At 52.9% G+C, this 22,630-nt stretch overlaps 5 protein-coding genes across 5 annotated transcripts; 3 read left to right on the forward strand and 2 right to left on the reverse strand.

Moving 5' to 3' along the window:
• Positions 1-3,474: 3,474 nt before the first annotated feature.
• Positions 3,475-4,468, forward strand: GGS23DRAFT_619711 (uncharacterized protein; the record flags this gene model as incomplete). Its single annotated transcript, XM_051521034.1, has 1 exon — positions 3,475-4,468. The coding sequence occupies one exon, from the start codon at positions 3,475-3,477 to the stop codon at positions 4,387-4,389; it is 915 nt and encodes a 304-aa protein (XP_051367107.1). The 3' UTR covers positions 4,390-4,468.
• Positions 4,469-9,661: 5,193 nt separating this feature from the next.
• Positions 9,662-11,300, forward strand: GGS23DRAFT_471115 (uncharacterized protein). Its single transcript, XM_051514228.1, has one exon. It carries the CDS (start codon positions 9,884-9,886, stop codon positions 11,117-11,119), a length of 1,236 nt encoding a protein of 411 aa, XP_051367108.1. The 5' UTR covers positions 9,662-9,883; the 3' UTR covers positions 11,120-11,300.
• Positions 11,301-12,373: 1,073 nt separating this feature from the next.
• GGS23DRAFT_471149 (uncharacterized protein) lies at positions 12,374-14,014 on the reverse strand. Its single transcript, XM_051514229.1, has 3 exons — positions 13,198-14,014; positions 12,829-12,997; positions 12,374-12,679 (listed from the first exon to the last, which is right to left on the reverse strand). Exons 1-2 carry the CDS (start codon positions 13,902-13,904, stop codon positions 12,829-12,831), a joined length of 876 nt encoding a protein of 291 aa, XP_051367109.1. The 5' UTR covers positions 13,905-14,014; the 3' UTR covers positions 12,374-12,679.
• A 3,656-nt stretch (positions 14,015-17,670) lies between these two features.
• Positions 17,671-20,490, forward strand: GGS23DRAFT_619713 (aldolase; the record flags this gene model as incomplete). Its single annotated transcript, XM_051521035.1, has 2 exons — positions 17,671-18,303; positions 18,349-20,490. The coding sequence occupies exons 1-2, from the start codon at positions 18,199-18,201 to the stop codon at positions 20,488-20,490; spliced, it is 2,247 nt and encodes a 748-aa protein (XP_051367110.1). The 5' UTR covers positions 17,671-18,198.
• Positions 20,491-21,594: 1,104 nt separating this feature from the next.
• On the reverse strand, positions 21,595-22,322 carry GGS23DRAFT_471318 (uncharacterized protein). The gene has a single exon (XM_051514230.1). The coding sequence runs from the start codon at positions 22,236-22,238 to the stop codon at positions 21,693-21,695; it is 546 nt and encodes a 181-aa protein (XP_051367111.1). The 5' UTR covers positions 22,239-22,322; the 3' UTR covers positions 21,595-21,692.
• Positions 22,323-22,630: the final 308 nt, after the last annotated feature.

The following is a 22,630-nucleotide window of genomic DNA, read 5'->3' on the forward strand; positions in this document are numbered from 1 at the left end:
GGTATAATAGCTATTATTTATATTCTAATATTTTTCCTTTAGTATAGGTATATTATTATTTATTATATTATTTCGATTAATAAGGTCCGGGTATTATACGAGCTTCTTTAATCGGCTAACGCCTAATTAAAGTACGATACGTATTTCCTAGACTAATAGTTTAATTATTATAAATAAATCGACGATAATTCCTCCTATTAAGGTTTAAAACTCCTAACGTATAACCTTCGTTAAGGTAATACGTATAAGAAATAAATCCCGAGTAAAGGATCGCGCTAAATACGATATCGGTTATAGCTATAGGCTAGTTTCGATTTAACGGGGGCTATTTAACGGTATTAGCGGTATTATCGCTAGGCGCCGTTTTACGCCTATGTTAGTACTTCTCGCTATACTAGTTATTAGTTAGTAATATAAGGCTAGCTTATATATAGGTATACTTATTAATTCGACTCTAGTTCCGTTTCCCTAATCCTTTATATCTACGTAGTTTTATTAATATTAATTCCTAGTTCTCTTTAAAACTATTAATTATTAGTAGCTATTAATTTATTAATCTTATTTATACTATTAATATAAATATCTATATTATATCGTATATTATATCGTCGAATCGTTACGCCTAGGTATCTTAAAATACCTTTAATATAATAAGTTATTAATATTTATATATTTAATTTATATCGATTAATAGGTTTAAAGGAAAAAAGAAGCTATCGTAAGGTCGGTTAAGGCATAATTATTATTAGCCTTTATCCGTCCTTAATATTAGTAAGGGAGTAGCGGGTCGTATAGGTTATCGTAATTTATGCTAAAGCGTTCGTACGTTTAATTTATATAATAAATAAATAATTATAAGGAGGCTGTTTTAATTACTATAAGCTTTATTTATTCGTACGAGATATATTATATTATTAGCGGTTCGGGGAAGCGGTTAATATCGAGGGCTAAGTATTATTCCTAGTAGCGGTAGTATTACGACGAAAGTTCTCTAAGTTTTACGGGTTCCTCCGTATAGTAAATAAATAACTATACGAAGGATATCTTAATCGGTATAAACGCGGTTTAGTCGTCGTATTATATCGTAATATCGATAACTTATTAGCGTTATAAGTATTAAAGGCTAGGTATTATTCTAATAATAATAATATCGTTATAAAAGTTCCCGGGCTTATACGTACCTTCCTATAGTAAATAAATAACTATAAGGCGGGATATTTTATTTAACGTAAAACGCGGACTACTTCGCGGGTTAAATAGCGGCGCCGACGGCGATCGGTATCCTTTAAATCTTAATAGCGTAATAAAAACTCCGTAGATTAAAGGTTAAGGGGTCGAAAAAGTTATAGGGTAGTCGTTACTAAGGAGGAGTAAAGCGTACGCGATATTAGAAACCCGGATATGTTTACTCGAAAGTATACTTTATCGAAGACTATAATACGTACGATAGTTTAAGACGGGTAAAATTAATATCGCTATACTAATCGAGAGATAAGGAATTTAATGTAGTTATCGTATCTTAGCTATGCCCCTTAGTCGTAGAGATATAGTAGTCGCTAGCCCGAAGGCATAAAAGGTAAGGAAAGAAAAGGGGCAAAACGTAAAAGTTACTTATTCGGCTATAGCGGTACGACGAAGTAACTTAAGCGCCTATAACTAAAATAAATATACTAATCGGAAAACGACGAATCTAATAATAAAAACGAATCTTTAATTAAGGTAAAAATAGTAAAGATAGCAATCTAACTAGGTAATAAACTAAATAATAAGCATAGTATGTCCCGCACTTACGGGAGCTATGGTTATTCTATATAGGCATAAGGCCTATCGTAGCGTGTTACGTAATGTATCAAGAGGGTATGTCTTACCGCACCACTACAGTAATCAGATTACGTAATTAAATCTCCGATTTTTCCGATTTTTTTCCGATTTTTTATGGCTTTTATTAAAATAAGCTTTTTGTATGTAAACCCCATACAAAATGCCTGGTCCGCGAAGGGGTGGTCCGTGAAGGGGTACCCTAACTTACTACATTGGGGTGGTAGGACTAGCCCTTGTAGGGTTTGCAATGTAGGTATATTTATATAGGTCGCCCACACATATTTTCTATATCATATACCTATATTATCGATCACACAGAGCCACACAGCCATACACTTTTTCGATCGTTGATCTCGCCATCGTTTTCCTCCTTGTTTTTGTTTCTTATTTCTCCTTGCTGCTGTTTACAGCTGGCTGATCATTAGCCACAGCTGTCACACTGCCGCTCCTGCTGTCGTTCCTATTGATCGGCACCTGGGCCCGCTGTTAGCAGCTGTGGCTCAATATACGACTCTTCCAACAGTCTGCCCACGCTGTTCCTCTTTATTAAATAGCTAAGTTAGATTTATATTTTTGCGACTTTTCCCCTTTTTTTATTAGAGGGAAAAACAGTTTGTAGGTATGTAAACCCATGTAAAAAACCCGGTCCGTGAAGGGGTGGCCCGTGAAAAGGGGCAGGTTAGTTAAAGCTACAAACCCCTGGCGGCGTCCTTTGCTTCGTTTAGTTCGTTCCGATAGGTAGTTAATTTGCCAATTGACTCTCGGTGCAAATTAGTTGCCTAACATTTGATCGACTCATATCCTTCTTTAAATATCACAGCAATATGAGAACTCGCTCTTTCTAATGGTTAATTCGGCTCAGCCACTGGGCTATGCACCTCTTGATGCTGCCCTGGTTCCGCGCCGATTTCGTCCAAGATTTGCGCGACTGTCTATAGAATTAATAATACCCCGAATGCAGCTGCAGCGTAGCATTAGGATGAGGTGCGAACAGCACTATACACAGCGTTAAACGTGTATACACGGCTGCGTCGGAAGGCAGATTCTCCTACGAGCTGGCGAGGCTGCATGGATTCGCACCAGAACCCACACTGCGCCCCGTCAAGCCAAGTTATTATATATCTAGGTATGAAGTCATTCTCGTAAGGAAAACCACAGGATCACCCGACACGTGGAGGCACAGGCTTCCCTCCATCTCCCGTCTTCTGCCCTTGGAAAAGGAATCTGCGGCTCAAGTCACATAAAGACCGTGGAGAGAGATTGCATGTGACGATAACGACAACGGCGTTGAATATGAAAGGGAGAGATAGGTATATTGCCGGGGGCGATATCAGTGAAAGGGAAGGCAGTATTCCTCGGCGCTGTGCGGTGAGATGAAGTCTCCTATTTCAGACAGCTATTACAGAAATAGTGAGGAGATTGGTGCGTTTAAGGATTCGGAAGGGTTACTGGTGGGTGTAGTCAGCCAGGTAGATGATATGTTACGTAGAAAGCTATAGTAACACGAGACCACAACCACTGATCGATTATAGGGTGTAGAAACATAGTATATAATCTAGGCACCCCTAATCACTCCACAAAATACGTCAACAAATCCTATGCGGTACGTCTCACTGGGTCCTAGGTCGGCTACGATCACAATTAACAAGAGACATGGCGGACAACTACATGTTTGGCAACACTCAACTCGACATAGTACACCGCGGAGGGTATAGAGGGAGGGCAAATGGTGAGGCTCAACACACCGACGTCTTTGACGATGAGTGCCGAAAGTTGCTGTTGCAGGGTCGGATTGATCGTATCGTCCACGGCGAAGAGAGAGAGGGCGGGAAGCCGGCGACTCTTGTTGTTTTTGGGTTCCGTTTCCATGGAATCAACAGGAATCGGAGATTCAGGGAGGCCATTATTACGATCTTATTCCAAGACGAGAAGAAGCGAGATGGCGCTGACCCCGCGCCCATCGCCCTCTGGCCCAATGGAAACTACACCTTAGGGCATAAGACGGAAATCGACAGAGAAACAACCAATACAATCGAAACCTGTGCAAGAGCCGGCGCAGTGGGCGGACCTGTTGGAGCAGAGATAGACGCTCTGTGGAAATGGGAGCGAAAAGAGGGACACAAGACAACATGCCGCGCGAGTATGACAGGGTCTATCATTCTCGACACAGCTGTACGGCAGAGTGGCGATAACAATGCCATTCGTCTGGCAATCACTGAAAACGAAAAAGAAAGATCCGGCCTTGTCACAGACTTACGTGTCGCCGTTCTCCTGGAGCGGAAGAACGACACGGACAGGTTCACGGCCTCGATTAGGGTCAACGCCAGAGCCGACTTGCTCTACAATGCTATCCACAGGATGCGGGCCTTGCTTGGCCGGGCACCTCCAAACGACGCCGTAATTTTCCAGCCAGGGCTGCCGCCCTACCTGCGGCCCCCGACGCTCACACCTTCCATGGAAGCGAAACTAGCGGTACACGTGGATGCAGCAAATCTGAACCCGGAGACTCTCAACGAGCTGGGTTCCGCAGTGGCAACCACGGTTCTAACTACGACGGTCACCGAGTAGCGTCCCCGTGTCTGTCGTTGAGATGTATGGGGTGGGCCTTTATCGCTTGTTGTTCGAATTATGAATGTTAATAGTTTGCTATTGCACGGCTTCGACGTGGTGTTTTGTTTTAGCTGCTTTCATTGGAAATAGAACCATCGTTTTTCTACAATCGTAGCCCATCGAGGACAGTCAAGGCTCCCAGCATGAGGTCGATAGTCTGCAGCTAAGACGCCCATTCTATGTTCGACCGTAAAGTGATTATGCGGGGGGGTACCTACATCCAATGGCTCACGGTATGTAATCACAAGATGACTGCATGCCGTGACAATATGCGATTTACCGGCCCTGTGTGGCTGATGCATGCCTGATCACATTGAAAATTCAACAGTCTTAGAAGTAAATCCGCGACGACGACGTAGATCGTTCCATATTTTGATGTTGGCAGGCCCTCTTTACTGATGGCTAACACTGTCACGTATGCTTGCAATATACCGAAGGATAGGAGTCGGCTTCACAGTGGCTCTGGTGGAGATCAAAGGGAGAGGGTGTATTACGGGCAGAAGTTCCCAGTCGACGGTGTGAAGGGAAAACCCCTTCACTATAAGATCAGTAGGGACTTGCCTATGCCATCGCAGGCTGTTAGCACATGTACTATTACACTACGCGTAGTAGAGACTCTGCAGTGAGTTTAATCGTACCACGTAATATAATAGTCCTACCGCCCACTGCCCTGCTGGTACCGAATAGAAGATAGTGTTCTTTTCACCGGGAAGAACGAAACTATTGGTGAAAGGAAAATAGGGGGCCGGAGTGGTGTGGGGGGAGGAGGAGGAGGGGGGACTGGAACGTGATCATACCTATGTATCATAGGCGGGTAGAAACGAGGACGGAGATGAAACGACATACGGAGATAAGCCTACACGATCTTAAATGTTTTCTTCTCTTGTCTCCGGTGTCCCTCTCAGGGCCTTGGGTACCTTTACCACAGCGCGTAATGCAGCGGGTACGATTGTAGAACGCCGCTCAGTAGGCGATACACGATCTGTACTACCTTAGGTACCAAGGTCGATGCTACGGTGATAACATCTACCCAACACTGGCACATGTATCAATATAAACGGCGGCGCGTCTAGGAGCACTTGAACCTTGATAGGGGCCTATCGCATTCTTCCAGGCCTCATGACCAGGGACACGACGTAACTATGCCCGGGGAATGTAACGGTTCCAAAGTGCCGAAGGAAAAAGCGAAGTTGCTGAGATCTATAACAGCGCTGTGGACTGGCTTCGAGAGCCTCCATTGGTAAGTAGGAGAGGCGATGCCAGGATTCCTAACGGCCGCGGGACCCTGGAAGCACAGCACGAAATTAAAGTGCGATCTACGGGTGCTTCAAAGTCGCATTCTTCGGTATGCCACCTCCAAGTCGTCGCCTTTCGGATACCGTGACACTGCGAGCCGTATGAAGGGGTTTTGGGGTGCCTGAGATTGTTTCTCGGACGTGAGCTGGTATTGGGTCTGTAGGACTTATTTTTGGATATGCTGACAACAGCCGAAAGGAGGTGAATGCTCCCGAGGTGGTCTAAAAACTGTTGGGTTCCCAACAAGGCCCTCTATCTGCGCCCTGTCTCTGTTTCAAGATGAAGAAAGGAACACGAGGCAGACACAATGACGGCCGCAGGGCTGAACTGGCATGCAATGTCCGTTAATGAGTTATTAGTAGATGATTCGTGACTCTGGGGAATAGTTTTATATATCTCATTACTCCTCTTAGCTAGGCTTAGTGAGATGTGAAGCCGAAACCCCTAGTTCTATAGATGACTCACTTTGTCATGCTGGAAGCTGCTACAGTCGAACGAGACACCTTCGGCATGATAACCCGTTCCCCCTTAGGTCAATACCGAGACAGCGATAATGAGTCGAGCCAAGAAGACGGGGAGAAAGCATGCAGCAAAGGTAACGAGAAAGCAGGGTCAAGGGACCAGCCATCACTTTCCTCCACTTGCGTACAGAGGAAGCTGTAGGCAGCAGTTGCTCTCCCGGAACCGGATGAAAAGGCTACATATTCTGATCCTGCTGCAGAGCCAGCAGCCTTCCAAGCCGTGAAACCAGAGCGAGAACAAGGCGCCAACACAGCTTCAAGTATGACCTGATTTGTCATCTCACGAGCTCACGCATCCTCCCCAGCCCGGGGCAAAGCGGCAGTGCAACTCTCTTCCGTTAAGATGGCTCCTGCAGGTTGCATCGAGGCTGTACAGATACTGCTCCGGATGCTGGAAACCCCGGGGAGGGTCAGCCCCAAAGGGTGAAGCTATTAGCCAAGCAACGCGCTGGACTAGAGGTAAGTGGCCATGCCGGAAAACCAGCCATCCACTAAAGTGCAGATTCAAACTGCCTTTCCATAAAGATAGACCAGGTTCGAGAATGAGGTGATACCATTGAAAATCGCTATGATCTGTCATAAGCCAGAGATAACCGTGATAATGGTCACACATGTATACTACCGCCTTGTGGGCGTCATGAACGGCGAAAGATCGAGGAAATAATACCGCTCTGCAATACGCTGCCGAATTTGGTTCGCGATAGTCTAATATTACCCCTTGTCTTCGGAACCCACGTTTCCTAATGGCGATGGGACTCGAGGACTGGGACATCTATCGTCAGCCACCACCAGCAAATGCCCCCAAATAATTCGTTCTCTTTTATGATATGAAGCGTCAATATTCAAGACAGCGAGAGCCAGCCCACCCTATCACCCCTCAACATCACAGTGCGACGAACCGGAACCACGACATCATTGCCACGCTGCTCAGAGATGACGCCAACATCGACGACTTACCTAGTACGTGCGAAATACCGTTTAATATGACGGCAAGTAGAGCACATGCGAAGACAATCCAACCGCCCTCTCGTGAAAGGCAAGCCTTGATGCTCTCCTGCTGACCCGTCCGCCTACGCTACATATAGCAGTTGAGAACGATAACCTAGTGTCAACACCCCGAACCCCCGCTTTACTAGATCACGGAGCTGATCTTGGTCTTCTAGATGGAAAGGCCAACCCTTTCACAAACAATAATGTCTTTTATTCCTCATACGGCGGAGTGGCTGTTCGGCAAGTGCGGCGGCTAATACAGGATGGGTCAACGGCCCGCGCTCCTCGGAAAAATATGATGGGCCGATGCCCTTACAAACGTTCAAGACAATCCTGACATGGCTAGCCTATACCGAGAGGGCGCGAGGGGCATGAAGGCCGACGGGATAATCGAAAGTTTTGTGCCGAAAGAGCTCCGACTCCTGTATGAGCATCCTAACCGGAGCCCCACAAGCCCCAAAACACGACTACGGAATAGTTGGGAGGACGAATAGGTGTCAGTGGCCTCTCTCCCCGTCAAGGTCGGGGCTGATACCTTTAAGAGACCGCAAGCTGGGGTTAAATACTATTTTGAATTGGCCATCGTATCTGTCCGCAGCCACTACAGGAGTGCAAAGAGGTAGACGCTCAAACGCTTCTTTAGCATGGCTGGCATGAGGTTAGTTCCACGGCCAAATGGGTCTACTATATCAAGACACGAGAGGCTGTCGGGGATGATGTCGCCAACGTGGCCCCACCCTGCCTTCAACGACAGATCTCTCTTCAGATAACATTTAAAGAACAGCAGGTTTCGTTCGTATGTGAGCTTCGAAACCTCAGTCTCTCTTAGCTTGCCTGACTCATTACTAATCTAATAGTATATCTTTCGTCTTTCCAGGACGAATCCGCAAGGATCGGCCTTAGGGCCGTTACCAACTGAAGGCGAGAGGCTTACCTATCTCAAGATCACGGTATTGGCCCCGAACACTTGCGCCGTAGACCTAGAGTCTGGTCATCTCATACTCGTCATAGAACTCCACGGCGAGTTCCGCGACGAGACACTAGCCCGGGCGGGTTAGAACCGATGGTTCGCCGGCTACCGTGGCAAGAATGATGTCGTCTTCGAAGGGCTAGGTACGGGTAAGGAAAATCCGTGCTGAGCATGTGTATATTCAGGGCTAACTCTAACGTAGGCGATGGTATCAGCTCTAATAGCCAAGAGTATTGCTGGACCCTTGACGGGAATATTGTTGGCACGTCTTATCGACCCCTACGCACTCCTGAAAGCGCCACCCTGCCTCGTTATGGGCATCAACAGGCCGGGAACAAGGGCGAGGCGATGTGTAGGATGTGGTCGCCGAATCTCTCAAGAAAGCCATGGGAATAACCCACGACATTGATCATCGCTCTGTAGACGCGGCTCTGGGGATGAGATTTGTGTGTCAGGCAGCTACTTGTCATGTATCTACGTAATTAATATTAACACCCATTTCTCAGCGCGATGCATGTCAGATCGTGGCTTTTCCACAGACCAGGACGCCGAGTCCTACGAGGGTGACATAACTGCATATATTTATGGCCCCCAGGGTATTGAAGAGTACCGGCGGCAAGCTTGGCAGAGTGAATACCTATAATACATGCGGTAGGGCTATGTTGCCATGGAAAGAGTTATTACATCAGCCCAGGCCCGAGCCTACCGACGCCAAAGCAACGCGACGTTGCCTATAGAAGGTCTGGGCCTGTCAGAAGAGGCGGGGTTGATCGAGGCTATGATGATGAGGCGCTTAATACTGCGTCCCAATAATTAATACATACCAGGTGTCGTGAGTTTTCAGCCCTCACAATACTCCCCTTTTTCCATTTGCGTACAGATTACCATCGTAGCTTCGCCTAATCATCAGTTAACTTTACGTATTTGCAACTATCACACTGCAACATCATGTCTTCATACTCCTAATGAGGAAGATGCCAAGGTGCACTCTTGACCCTTTTTAAGCGAACTGACCCCGTCGACCTGCAGGAGATCGGCATCAAGTTGAATACCGGCATTTTGTGAATAGCATAGTGTGTAGGCATGCTTATATCTGAATTTATACCTATTACACGTTTCCGGCATTCATTCAGCCCCGATATTGACCAACGTCACCGACATGGGACCTAAGATCGCCATTCTAGGACTCGTGATGATGAGCCGGCTGGGGCCTATCTGACTTCAGCTGCCTTCGCTGCATAGGTTCCTGATGATCGTCAGGACCTCTTCCTCCTACGAGCCCTTCTGTGGGGATTCACGACCAGGGACGCCGGAGACCTAGCTCGATACACGCTGGAATATTCTGGTAGTGCTCTCCCCCCGTGCCGCAAGACGCGAAACCGTCCTCACCGGCATCAAAGCGGCAAATAATATCGACTTGTTGACATGAAAAAGCTTACCATTTTGGGCAGACAGACCGGCAAGAATGAGCTGAAACTCATGTTGGGCCGACATGATGTGTGCAGTGCGAGCTCTCAACTCGACAGAAGCGTCCAGGCAACGAGTCTCGGCCTACGGGAAGAAACGCGTATAAATATGCCAGGCACTCCCGCGTTCCACTGGGATTCACGATGACAAGTTTCGTAGTGCTCAGACCAGCCATCACTTAAGCTTCGGCCCATCGTACTATCCCACAATGCCTCGCCTTCAGAGTTCCCTCTTCGCCACTGCAACGCTCGTTGCAACCGCGCTCTCCAGTCCTACTCCTGTCATGCGCAGGAGTGAGCCTAGCACCATCACGCTCACGGAGGCCCCTCTTATCACCGAGGTGGTGCCTTATTTCACCGAAACCGAGACCACCATCCAGAATCCAGGGACTTACACTCTCGGGGTCGGCTGCCTCAGTATCCTCGGCGTGGAATGCTTGGTTGAAGTCAAAGACATCCCGGCGCCGACCGTGGTCACCCTCACCGGCGTCGGAACGAGGACGACAACGTATACGCCGTCTACGTCCACCACGTTCACGTCGACGACGTACGATGCGGGATGCGATTGCCTACTCTCCAAGGTGTTCTGCTGGCTTCCCCATCCGACTCACCCCACCGTGACCTCTACGACAACGCCGGCACCCGTGACCCCGACTGTTACGACGACCTCGGTCACCGTCACCGAGACTGCCACCGCGTCGTGCTCCTCGGTGCCGGCCCCGACCCCGACCCTGTCTTGCGACGAATACGGGTATCTCATCCAGGTCGCGACCCTGTATCGCGTCGATCTGGTGACGGGCGAGTTCACGACGGTGCGGCAGAGCGTGGGCGACGGGTCGTCGATCAACGCGATCGCGTACAACACGCGCGACAACTTCCTGTACGCGCGGCAGGGCGCGGCCAACCGCATCCTGCGCATCTCGTCGGACGGGTCCTCGGAGGTGATCGGGCGGCTGCCGGACTCGAGCTCGTACAACGTCGGCGACATCGACTCGAGCGGGTACTACTGGTACGGGAGGGCCGGGCAGAACTGGCACCAGCTGGACCTGATCCCGGGGTCGCCGACGTACGGGACGCTGGTGGCCAACGGGACGACGGACAACCTCGGGCTCGGCATCGCTGACTGGGCGTACATCCCCGTGGCGGGGCCGTACCTGTGGGCGGCGACGACGAGCTCTCGGGCGGGCGAGACGACGCTGTCGCGCTTCCGCCTCGAGAGCAAGACCTGGGAGGTCGTGTCGCGCCACCCCGGCATGGGCAACCGCGGCTGGGGCGCCGTGTACGGCATGAACAACGGCACGCTCTTCGCGTCGGACAACCTCAGCGGCCAGATCTGGGCCTTCCCCGTCCTCCCCGGCGGCGGCAGCCCCTACCTCGCCTCGAACGGCCCGCGGTCCGGCCAGAACGACGGCGCCCGCTGCGTCTTCAACCTGCTGACCAACTAGGCCAGGGCCGCGCGTGGCCCCGGCGGAGGACGGGATCGACGGCGTGTTGGGAGTGGGAGGGGCTCCGGCCAATAGCGACTAAACTTCTGCGCCTGCTGAATAGCTAGCGTTAGCTGCAGCGGAGACGAATATTAATCAAGATGTGAATGGATTAGGATTGATGGGCAAGGCAACGGGTGCGTATGGCCGAGATTGGCGGAGGTAGCGGACGTTGTAATAGTTGGTTTCTTGTTAGCTTGGGCTTTTATTACGAAATATTAAGAAGAGGTCATTCTGAAAAGAGCGACTGATAAGTGAATGTCCTATTATCGCATTATTGTCGCATGTCCCTAGGGGGGTCACCTCTTAGACTGCCTCCCTACTACTGATGTTTCGATGGGAAGAGCCGAGGAGGAAGAATTCTCTTGCTGTGAACTACACGTAAAGGTTTTTTAATTGAGTGAAGGTAGGCGTGAGTAGTGAGCGATAAAATATGGTGATGCTGAGATTGATCGTAAGCAATGCTGGATTCTCCTACCCGGGAGATGCCTGGTCGCGAGACAGAACAATCGAGTCCACATGGCCCAAACCCTGGAGAACCAGACTCTATAGGGCAATCAGAAGAGGGACAGGTCAATGCATCTGGATAAAGAGACGCAGCCACGGCCTTCTGGTGATGTCGACCACGATGACAGTTTAGAGTCACCAAAGGAAAATGAGTAAAATCTTCCTATCCCGACCATTCACGTAAGCAAGGAGGGGTTGGCTAGATAGGTACCTACGTCATTCCGCTCCCCTCAATGCAATTCATTTCCCCGCTGTCAACCCCTCCAAAAACCCCTCCAAACCCCCTGATCGACCCCTGGACCCGGACCGACAGCTAGCTCTTATTACTTATATCCTACCTTATCCGATTGGTGCTCGCTCAAAAGGGCCAACTACCTAAATAAAAACAAATTCACTCATTGATTCTGTCTGAATTTCTAGGGTGAACCCTCGATCTTAAGTCAACGTCTTGCAACCTGGTGATCACTCCATTTTGCGACCTCGTGGTTAACCTTGCCCCGACCTCCCTCATCATCCCGACGGTCGATACAAGTCCTCGATATCGTCGATTCGGAATAGGTCGTGATGTTATCCGGCGAGACGGTGTTCGAGCGTTAGAACACTGCTCATCGGCGTATTTTCAGGAGAGTTGGCCGTGGCTTATGTAGGTATTTATCTTCGGAGAGTGTTTGTAGTACGAAGGTAAGTATGGCTCGTCCGAAGGAGCGAGCACACTCTATGGGCTGTCTGCAGGGCAATTTCGCCTAGTCACGGCCTGGCGCCCGCCATGAGGGGCTATACCCCGACCTAATAAGCTCGTATTTGACGGTTTAACCCAGTCCAGCCGGTTAAGAAATCCCCAGCGGTAACAGAAGCAAAGGGGTAGCCGAGTGTATTACACGGCGGCGTCTACGGCAGACCTGAGCCCAGACCTCGTTGTGACTTCCTCTTAGCCGGGCCTCGTAATATAGGACAGCCCGTGGCCTCGCCGGACACTTGCGGATTAGGTAGGCGAGATCCCAGCCCGGGCATCTCCTATGTCCAAGCTTCCGGTTAATTTAGGGCTTATTAGGGGAGGCGTCACATTTTGTGAATGGTGGGAACGACTGATCTGAGGGCTAAGATGCCAGTTTGACCAAGGATGTTTCAGGTAGAGGATTAATAATTAATAACGTCTCTCTCACTCATCGCCTCGCCATCTCCCCTTGCTGCCACATCCTCATCGCAGATATTGCGGCCATGGTCGCCCAGCGCTCACCCAGAACGCCACTGGCTCCTGAACCTAAGAATCGAAATTTCATGAGCTCACTCGGTCCCGGACGAAGACCTCTCACGTCCGCCCACACGGCAACGCTGTATTGGCAGTAAACATTAGCCGGTCTGGAAATGCCCCCTTTCTATGGAACGTACGCATCAGAAAGGGCGACGATACGTAAGTCGTCACTCGCTAGGCATGCATGCATAAGCCCGCTTGGAGCAGCACCGCCCCTAAGTCGCATATTTGGGGGAAAGAAGAGGGAAAGGCTTAGGTATAGAAAAACATATATACTCACATCTCCTTCCCATCGCTCGAGAACTCCCCACCACTTAGAAAAGCCCAGTCGTCGCTCCTGATACCGGGCGGCGGGTCGGGCGAGGTCCGGATGAGTTTCCACCCCACCGGCGCGGCGTCGAGCGACGCGACAGCCGAGCCGGCGCTATGCCGCCACTCGAAGGTCTCGCGCCGCAGCCATCCAGAGCGGCTAGGATCGGCGGTGCCGACGTCGGCGTCGAACGCGTACGAGATGTGAGGCCAGCTAATCACGGTGCGCAGCGGCTCCTCGGGCGCGACGCCGCTACCAGCGCCGGGTAGCAAGAGCACGGAGTGGACGCCGCCGGCGAGCGTCTTGTGCGGGCCCCCGCGCGCGAGGGGCGGGGCGTCGCGACCGGGCCCGTCGTGCAGCGTCAGGTGCGGCTGCCGCCCGGCGGCGTCCGGCGCGTGCGATGTTACGGCGAAGACGGCCCGCGACGGGTCGCCGTCGGCCGCGATGTAGTACTCGTCCCTCGCGCCGCCGCGCCGCCGCAGCGTCCAGAACGCGGGGAACTTCTGCGGGCCCGCGGCGGCGGCCGCCGGCGGTGACGGGAAAGACGTGCGCCGCGGGGCCTGTTGAGGTCGCGGCGGGAGCGCCGGCGGCAGGTCCGGCGCGACGCTCAGCCTCCCGGCTGGTTCTGGCTCGGGATAGCGGCTATACGGCGGCGGCGCGTCGTCTTCTAGGCCCATGATGGTAATGCTGCCGTATGTTTTGCGCCAGAGCAACGCTCCAGTGTTGGTACGGGTGCGAGGTTGCAAACTCCTTGATACCGGAAAGATTCCTTTGAGGACTGCCGTTGGTGGCTTGCCATGACCCACTTCCAAGAGACTTAGGCCACACCGAAGTAGCCGAGATGACCGTGGGAACACATGACAATGCTTACAGAGGAGATGAGAAATAGAGAGCGGTATGTGGTCAATATACCTGCGAATGAGAAAATATATGCCAATTTGTTCTCCCCTCAGCCCTTATTGGTGGCTTGAGCACGTAACAACCATCCCTCCATTCGTCCCCGGTTCACGTAGGTATGAGCCACCCGTGACCTGCTGTGACGCGCGTCCACCATCTGGAATCCGCCCCCAACATCATGTGACCATCGTGACGATTAGGTAATACGAGCCGGGGTTAAGAGTTCTCGTTGTATACCTATATAGTAAGGTTGGCACACCCAGGAAACAACACTCACAACTTCGTCAACGGTCATCGTCCGAGCACGTACCTTTTCAAACGCCTCAACGGCATACCTCACTCACAGTTGTTGAAATGGCGTTGTAGACATGCCCTCCGCCGTGTCGTAATACCTATTACATACCTACCTGCTACCGAGGTACATCGTATCGTCACTATTGACGGGCTGCCTTCAGTTGGAGGAGCTATGGAGGTCGGTACCTATGTCTCGCCCAGGAGCACGGGCGTAAGTGCCCCACCTGTCCTTGTATATGAGAGAGTGATAAGAGAGCGAGAAAGATAAGAGGGAGTTGATAAATGTAATAAGAACGGGAACGGCTAATGACACCGAGGGGTGGATGTAGTCTGGCGACACCCCTTACGGTGTATGAGTAAATATACGGGCACCGGAAGTCGACACGGCCGATCCTGCACCCGAGACCCGCGCTCCCCAGCACGATCGCCGCCGTATGCGTAGCCGCTGGTGACGGTGCGGCGGCACGGAGCGGCCGAGGAGCTCTTCGTTGGCAGCGCGGCCGGGCGCCTCAGGAACGGCGCCCCCCCCGCCGCCGGGCTGTAGCGCACGCTTGATGCTAAGAGCCAAATCTGCCCGTCCGACCAGACGGACACTTTGCTGACCGCGATGCGCTCGCACACAACCGCATTCTCTAACAATGGGCCGGCTCGCCCGTGCCGCACTACTGGGCCGGCGTCTCGCTGGGTAGAAGATGGCCCCGTGGCCCTCCACCACGTCAGAGTAGGACCGGCCACACCACCACAATCTGGATCGCGGCGTAAATTATCCACCTATCAAACGCCCGACGGCTGAGAGCAGCGAAGGCGATTACACCCAGATTTGTAAGTGGTAGCCGCCTCCTGATTCTCTATGTTGTCATCTTCAAACTCGAGAGCCTCTCTTGCCCTCTCGTGGCCCAGAACAGCCGCGCTTCCCTCCGCCCCGGATTCTATCTGCTGGCCTTGGCTGTATTAAGCCGGGCATCGTGTTCGAGACTCTGTCCCCCCTCGCGTAGTAGGGGCTCGCTGCAACGCCCTCTGCTCGCAACAAGGAGTGTCTGCTGCCGAGGTCGCATCGCGCTGTCACGGATCGCTCTGCAAGTTGTGAGGGTATCTCCGAGACCTCTCTTCATTCAGCAGGGAATGGCAAGACACTCGGAGGCATCCTGCGGTTTCTGCGTCACATGTTAATATAACATGATGATCCCGCGTACGGTCGGTTGGGATAGGGCTTATAGTTCGGCCCCATTATACCTGGGGAAGTATTGTTAATGGGCAGATTACAGATCAGTAAGTAGGTATTTATCCGCACTCCCCTGAGACACGCTGTCATTTGCGGAAGCATGTCTACATACAGCTGAATGATGACACCTAGCCAAGATCCTTGGTATTGGACGTCAGAATTACTCGTCGTGTTGTGAAATATCAGCGGCGCTTTGTACCTATAATACAGGTGTTCAGCTGAATATTGCTCAACATTTACCTACTCAAATTGCTTCCTAGGATGTCCCCAGTTTCAGGCGTCCCGCCTGCTAGTATTATGATCCGGGTTCGCGGGAACGAGCGTACGGAACGAGCCTATTTCCCGGCCTGATATCACGTCTTTTCATTTCGTGTTGACTTGCTTAGCCCCCACATTAGAACGGGCAGAGCAGCTGAGGATATATCCAGTAGGAAGGGCCACCGAATAGGCTAATACCAACAAATTTCCGAGCCCGTGGACATTGATTGATTAAGAAACGCGTGGCAGATCCAGCCGTCAGGTTGACGTGCAGAATAAAAATAGCCGTAACCAAGAGGCACACTTGGCTTTAGAAGTGAAGCCGGGGAAGAGGGTCGAAATAAGAGGTTCTGATTTGTGACAGTTAAAAGGACATGCTCTTATCTGGGTCCGAAGTGGAACGAGAGAAAACCGGCGATAATTCCCCAGTAGAATGGTTGGTTGGCACTGGCGGATAGTTCCGTGGAGTATTTTTTTTCCGCCACTGATGGCTAACGACGAGGACAGCCACCCCGCGTGACTCTATTACCTACGTGCCGGCGACCAACGTGCACCCCCTTACCATAGCCAGACGCGGAGTGCAGAGAAGAGAGAAAAGAGGAGATCTGCCCAGGTGCGGTGGGGCGGCTGGGCAGTCTGAGAAACTCGAGATGAGATGTCGACTTGAGGTTGCTTCTTCTTCTTGTTTCGGCACGAGGTTTAGCAGTGACTTGCAAGTTACGGCAGAGGCCGGACCGCCATCCGAGAGACAGAGCGCTAAGACGAGGTTAGGCGGTTTACGACACAAAACCAGAGAGAGAGAGAGAGAGAGACAGGGCCCGGTGCGGTGCGGTGATCCGTTGACGATATTCTACGGCACGGCAATACGCAGACAGGGATCGCGGCCAATTACAACCTGACCTGGATAGGAAAGACGGCAGTTTGATTGGCCCAGAGCCTCATTTCCTATTTATACGGGCTCGAGGGAGGATTTTCCCGGCGTATGTGGATGGATTTATTTGGTACCGACTTACACGGCGCAGAGGAAGCGTTATAGCCTGGGTTGGAACCATCGATCATAGCCGTTTTAAGCGGAGCCGTCCAGGAGATATGCTACCCTGCCATAGAGTCACCCTGCTGTGGCATCACCCTGCCAGCTCGTGAGCCTGTCCCGGGTCTGTAGGAAATCACAAAACGACAGTGCGTGCTTTATACGACGAGCTTCGACAGGAATAAACAAGTTTATCTAGCCATAGCCTATCAGTGCGCAGTGGGGCAGAAGAACAACTCGATTCCTTCGCCGCTCGCACGCACCACATCTACTCACCCAACCTGCATGCCTCCAAACGAGACATACATGATAGCCTCTGGGTAGGGAGACGGAGAAATAACATGGGGGGGAGAGCGTGCATCGAGGTAACTGGGGGTGGTGAAGGCCCGAGTGGAAAGAAAAGCTTAGGTGTCCTAGGCGTGGGGTTCCTCATTGCGCCCCGGAAACCCCGCGGTAGCGAGCGAGGTGCCCTGGAAGAGCCCTGAAAGAGGTCCCTAACGGCGAAGGGAGCCAATGGAATACAGCGGCTCCGCAGCGGTATAGAGACACCCCGGAGTCCTGGACCAGGGCCAGGCGGGACCCTGCAATTCGGCGAAATATTTCGGCTGGGACTCCCCGCGCCCAGTAGCATCCGGGGCCAGCCTAGGGCTAACTCCTAAAAGCTGTCTCTTCCCTCCTTCGTCTGCGCAACTCTTATCCTCCCCCGTCTCACCAGCTTCCCCGTCGACACCCGCCTCGAACATTAGCTGGAGAATTTCCTGCTCGAGTGGCTGGGACAATTAACCACATCAGCTGCTACCAATCCCGCCTTGTCTCCTCTCTGTGCCCTTGGCTAATTCTTCCGGCGCCTGGGTCAGGTCGAGCTCGGGTCGCCGCACCGCGACGCATTGTGGCCCTTCGCCTCTCTCCGTCTCTCGCTCAGCTCGCGACTTCGCCAACTCGTCTCTCGAGCGCCGCTCTGCCGAACACCGCCGATTCCTGCCCCGGCGAACCCAGATCTTGCACAGCCGTTGATGGCCTCCGCGAAGTAGACTCCTCCCGGTGCTGCCGATGCGCTGCCGCCCCTCGTCATCGCCGTACGATAGACGCCCCGACCAGACGCACTTTCGACCGGCTCCCCCCCTATCAAGGCTCCAACCCTAGCACTCCCCGGTGTCGATGGTGACGCGTCTGCCATGAGGCGCGCTGCGCTCGAGAGTTCCGATATCCGACAGTTTATAGCGGTTTGAGCCGGAGGGAATACCGGGCGTGTTAGTCCTCTTCTTCAACTATGATGACGGCGGTTCAGCAGATACAGCCGGCCCCTACCTCAGCCCGGCCGCTCGGCAGCAATGGCGTACCCTTATCGATGACGACGACGACTACGGCGGCAGACGTGAATATACACCGGCACACTCGATCGTGCGTGAACGGGACGAAGGCCTGCACCGGGCTGCAGACCGGCGACGCGCGGACGGTTGTCATCATCTACGGCTCCGGACAGGAGAAGATAGTGTCGCTCTTCGCCGACGTCCTGGGGAAACCCCATCGGATGGCTGACAGCTTCCAGGGCATAACATCGGCGGAACAGGAATTAGTGCTGGGGATACCGTTGAAGAGCGCAAAGATGGACATCGCCTCGCGCAACCGGGATGCCGTCGTGGCGATCAACGCCCATTGCGTGAACCTAGGGATGCCGCCCGACGTCTACATATCGGCGCAGTGCGATTACGAGTTTTTGTATCCCGAAACGTCCTTCTCCCGCCGCGACCTTGCTAGGTTCATCTCCTTTACCCTCGGTCAGATCAACCACCACGAGACTCTCATAGCGAAACCGCGAACCTACATCATCTCGACGACGTTTCCCGACGTCCGGGCCGCTCTCCCGAATATAGATATCCTTGCTGTCGGTGCTGATGCCGTAGAATTACGTATCGATCTGCTCAAGGAGCCCCTAACCGACGGCACTTTTGCGCCGATACCCAGCCTTAGCTACGTGGGCGAGCAGGTAATGCTGCTCCGCCATGGGACCGAACTACCGATTATCGCCACGACGAGGTGCGCGAGCGAGAACGGGCGCTTCCCCATGGACGATCCGAATCTATTCTACGAGTACCTCTCCCGAGCGATCCAGTGGGGCGTCGAATATATCGATGTCGAACTTTGGCTACCCGAGCACATCCGTCGAAAGCTGCACGAGAAACGCGGGAACAGTCGCATTATGTCTGCCTTCCACGACTTCTCTGGCACCTTCAAGTGGCCTTCACCGCAAGCCGAGGCCGTTTTTCTCGAGTCTCGAAGATACGCCGACATCGTGAAGATGATAGCGATCACGACCGAGCACAAGGAGAACTTCGAATTGGAATACTTCCGCTCCAGGATTCGAAGCGAATACCCAGACGCACCCCCTATATCCGCCGTTAACATGGGCGAGGCCGGCCAATTCTCGCGAGCCCTCAACACGTTTTTCACGCCGATCACCCACCCGCTTCTCCCGATCATCGCCGCGCCAGGGCAAATGAGCGCTGCCGAGATCAACGCTGCTCTGTCACTGCTCGGGCAGCTCCCGAAGAAGAGTATCTACGGAATCACGAGCCCATTTTCTCGCACCACGACGCCCTACGCCCCTTTTTACGAGAAATGCTTCAACGAGCTCGGATTGCCGCACCACTTCGCCGTTGTCGAGAGGCAACGCAAAGGTCCCGACTGCGTAGAAGCGCTGTGCGACCAAAGATCATTTGGCGGAGCGTATCTCAACCCGCCCGTATCGCTAACCAGTCTCTTGCACAATAGCTCCTTCTTCGCGAGGCTCAACAACGGGTCTGGCCCGATACTTACCGAGGCGGTTCGCGTAATCGGCATGGTGGATGCCATCGTTGTTCAACCTGGATCGTCGTCGTCGTCGTCGTCGTCGTCTTCAGCACCTCATACGACTAGCTCGAGCCCTAGCCAACATGTGGACGGGCCTATCGGTTCCGGAATCCGTAAAGGCAGCGGACTGCCGCTAGGCTCCTCGCTGATTTTCGACAACGCAAGTTGGCGCGGCATAGTTAGCACCTTGACCCGCGACCTGGCGCCCTCAGCCTACTCTGGGCGTGCGGCCGTCGTTTTGGCTACAAACGCGGACGATGCGGCGTCAGCGATGTACGCGTTGAAGGCGCTCCGCATCGGCAAGGTGTACACCGTGGGCTTCAAGACGCCGCCGAGCCTGGCCCGCGGCCTCGAAGTCGAGCCCTTCAACAGCCTAGAGAGCTTGCAGCGAGCTAGGATGGTGCGCGACAAGGCTAGCCCGTTCGTGATAATCTCGGCCCTAGGTCCAGACAAAGCGAACATCGTCGGGATGCTCGTGCGCGCATTCGGCGGCTCGAGAGGCTCGTCGACGCAGATACGCAAGGTCTTCCTCGACCTTGCCGACGGGCCGAGAAAGGGCGACCCGAGCGCGGTCGCGGAACAGAGCGGCTTCGCCGCCTATGGTGTGGCAGACACGACGGCATTCACCACGGTAGAGACGCTGCGGCTGCTTGTCGGCCAGAACGTGCCGTACAACTTCGTGCGGCTAGCCCGCGGCCACGGGATGTTTTAGAGAAGGGAGGGAGGGAAGAAAAGAGATGGACAGAAGGGAGAGAATATCTAATATCCGGGCCATTTATATAACCCTAACCTACCCATACACATAGGCACACATACAGGCACACCCACGGCACGTATGCACCCTTCCTCACAGTCACACACACACACATCTACATCCTTACGAGCTATTTAGCTAGGAGGGAAGCGGTCGAATTTTCGAATGTAAGACAGGGGGAAGCTTACCAGGACACGGTGGGAAAGGGGCCCGCGGTGGTAGATCGCACACATTATTGCATGCATACCGGGCGACTAGACAGCTATCTTTATATCTTAGATGATCCCAACAAGAGAGCACATCTCACGGAGACTCGCTTATTCTTCCACCCTTCGTTTGCTCCCCCCCTCCTCCGTTCCTGCATGCCCATGCTTTGCCATACATAAGCACGCCTAGGACTCGGAGCACGCCTCCGTTCTCGAGCGTCGGGGGCGGCGTCCTGCTGGCGGCGATTAAGAGGTAGCCCCGGGTACGAGGGAAGCGAGTAGTAGGAACGGCGACACGCGGGCTGTTCTGCGGCAAGGTACTGAGGCGTAGGGATGGTTGGATGGGAGAGAAGAGAAGAGAGGTGGAGAGATGGGAAAAGGGAGAGAGAAGGCAAGTCGACACGGGTCGGTAGACGATCACCCGGGCGCCGAGTGACGCGCTGGAGCTATCCATTCCTCCATGCCGGATGGGGGGAAGCTTGGATGATGCGGATGATGCGGATGATGCGGATTGTTCGCGGCACTTGCTTGTCTGGGTTGTTTGGCCAGTCAGTCAACGTAGACGTCGCCATCTTGCTGCTCCTCTTCTTCCTCTCATTTGACCGAGGCCTCGAGGCCCGCCGCGACGGCGACGAGCGGATGGAAGACGGCAGAGCGACAGAAGGCGAATACATGGCCGTAGGACAGACACAGTGCTGTATCCCTACGTCCGCGCCCATCTACCTGCTGGTCTCCTTCGCCGACCAGCCAGCTAGCTAACTACGTATTGACGCCTCCACCTAGGATATATATACTACGTAGTAGGCTCTAGTCGCTACGATGGCTACTGTGGGATCCACCCCAACTATCTACATATCTGCGAATATACCTACCTGCATACTTAAGTGCCCGTACCCCTTCTCACCCTTACTTACCCCACACAACTTGCTACGTAGCAGGCGCCTACTACCTGGTCTAAGTCGATAGCGCGGGCGGAGAGACGGGGAGAAGAGCGACGGCCGAGAGGAACGGAGGGGACGGCGCGATGAAGCGTCGCGAAAGGAGAAGGAGGAGGAGGCGATGGGATGGGATACTGCTTTCGCGAAGGCGGGGGGGAGCGGGGTGCGGAGAGCAGGAGACAGGGCTGCCGAGCTGAGCTCTCTCGCTGTCGATCTTAACTAGATCGAGGCGTGCGATGTTGCGGATGCGCGGGTAAGGGTGGGATAGGATAGATGGGATTGGGATAGTATGTATGGGGATCGCGATGACCGGCGGAGGGCTAGATCCGGGGTTTTCTAGGGGGGATCTCGTGTTCTTTTTTTCTTTTTTTCTTTTTTCCTTCTCTCGGTCTCTCCTCGGAGAAGAAAATCGACTCTGCCTACGAACGCGAAAGACGCGAGAATGAGCAAGACAGTTGAGGGGAGGAGCCCCAGAATATAGGATACATAGATAGACGTCGGATCTACTGCGCGTTAGGTGAGCAAGCGAGCATGCGGGAGCTTGACGGCGACGTACGAACATAAATTACAGCCTTCATACTTGCGAGCCACCGGACTCCCCAATCGTGCAGATGCTGTAGAACCGCAGAAGCGAACTTGGACGGATTCCTGCTAGCCACACCGATTTCTTCCCTTAGCCCTGCTCGCCGCCGGGGGAAGGGGGGGAGGACAAGCAACGGCGCTCATTTCACTAGCAATTTAGCCGCCAACTTATCCCGCGCAAGCGTGTAGCCAAACCTGGCTTGGCGGCGGGACCACACGGGCATTTCCTATGTAAGTATTGCACGCAGGCACGTAGAGGCTTCACGGACCGACGAGGGCTTCCGCACGCTAATCCTATAGAGGCGGTTGAGTGGTCAGGGCGGAGGGATGCTCGGCAGCGACGGAGAGGGAGAGCGAGGGCGAGGGACAGAG

Source organism: Durotheca rogersii (assembly GCF_024521655.1).
Source record: "Durotheca rogersii strain YMJ 92031201 chromosome Unknown GGS23scaffold_61, whole genome shotgun sequence".
In the NCBI taxonomy this organism is placed as follows: Eukaryota; Fungi; Ascomycota; class Sordariomycetes; order Xylariales; family Xylariaceae; genus Durotheca; species Durotheca rogersii.

Coding starts and splice junctions, on each gene's coding strand:
- GGS23DRAFT_471115 (XM_051514228.1), top strand. CDS start 9,884: ATGCCTCGCCTTCAGAGTTCCCTCTTCGCCACTGCAACGCTCGTTGCA.
- GGS23DRAFT_471149 (XM_051514229.1), bottom strand. CDS start 13,904: ATGGGCCTAGAAGACGACGCGCCGCCGCCGTATAGCCGCTATCCCGAG. Junction 12,998..13,197: donor TCGAGCGATGGGAAGGAGAT/GTGAGTATATAT, acceptor CTGCCAATACAG/CGTTGCCGTGTGGGCGGACG.
- GGS23DRAFT_471318 (XM_051514230.1), bottom strand. CDS start 22,238: ATGTTCGTACGTCGCCGTCAAGCTCCCGCATGCTCGCTTGCTCACCTA.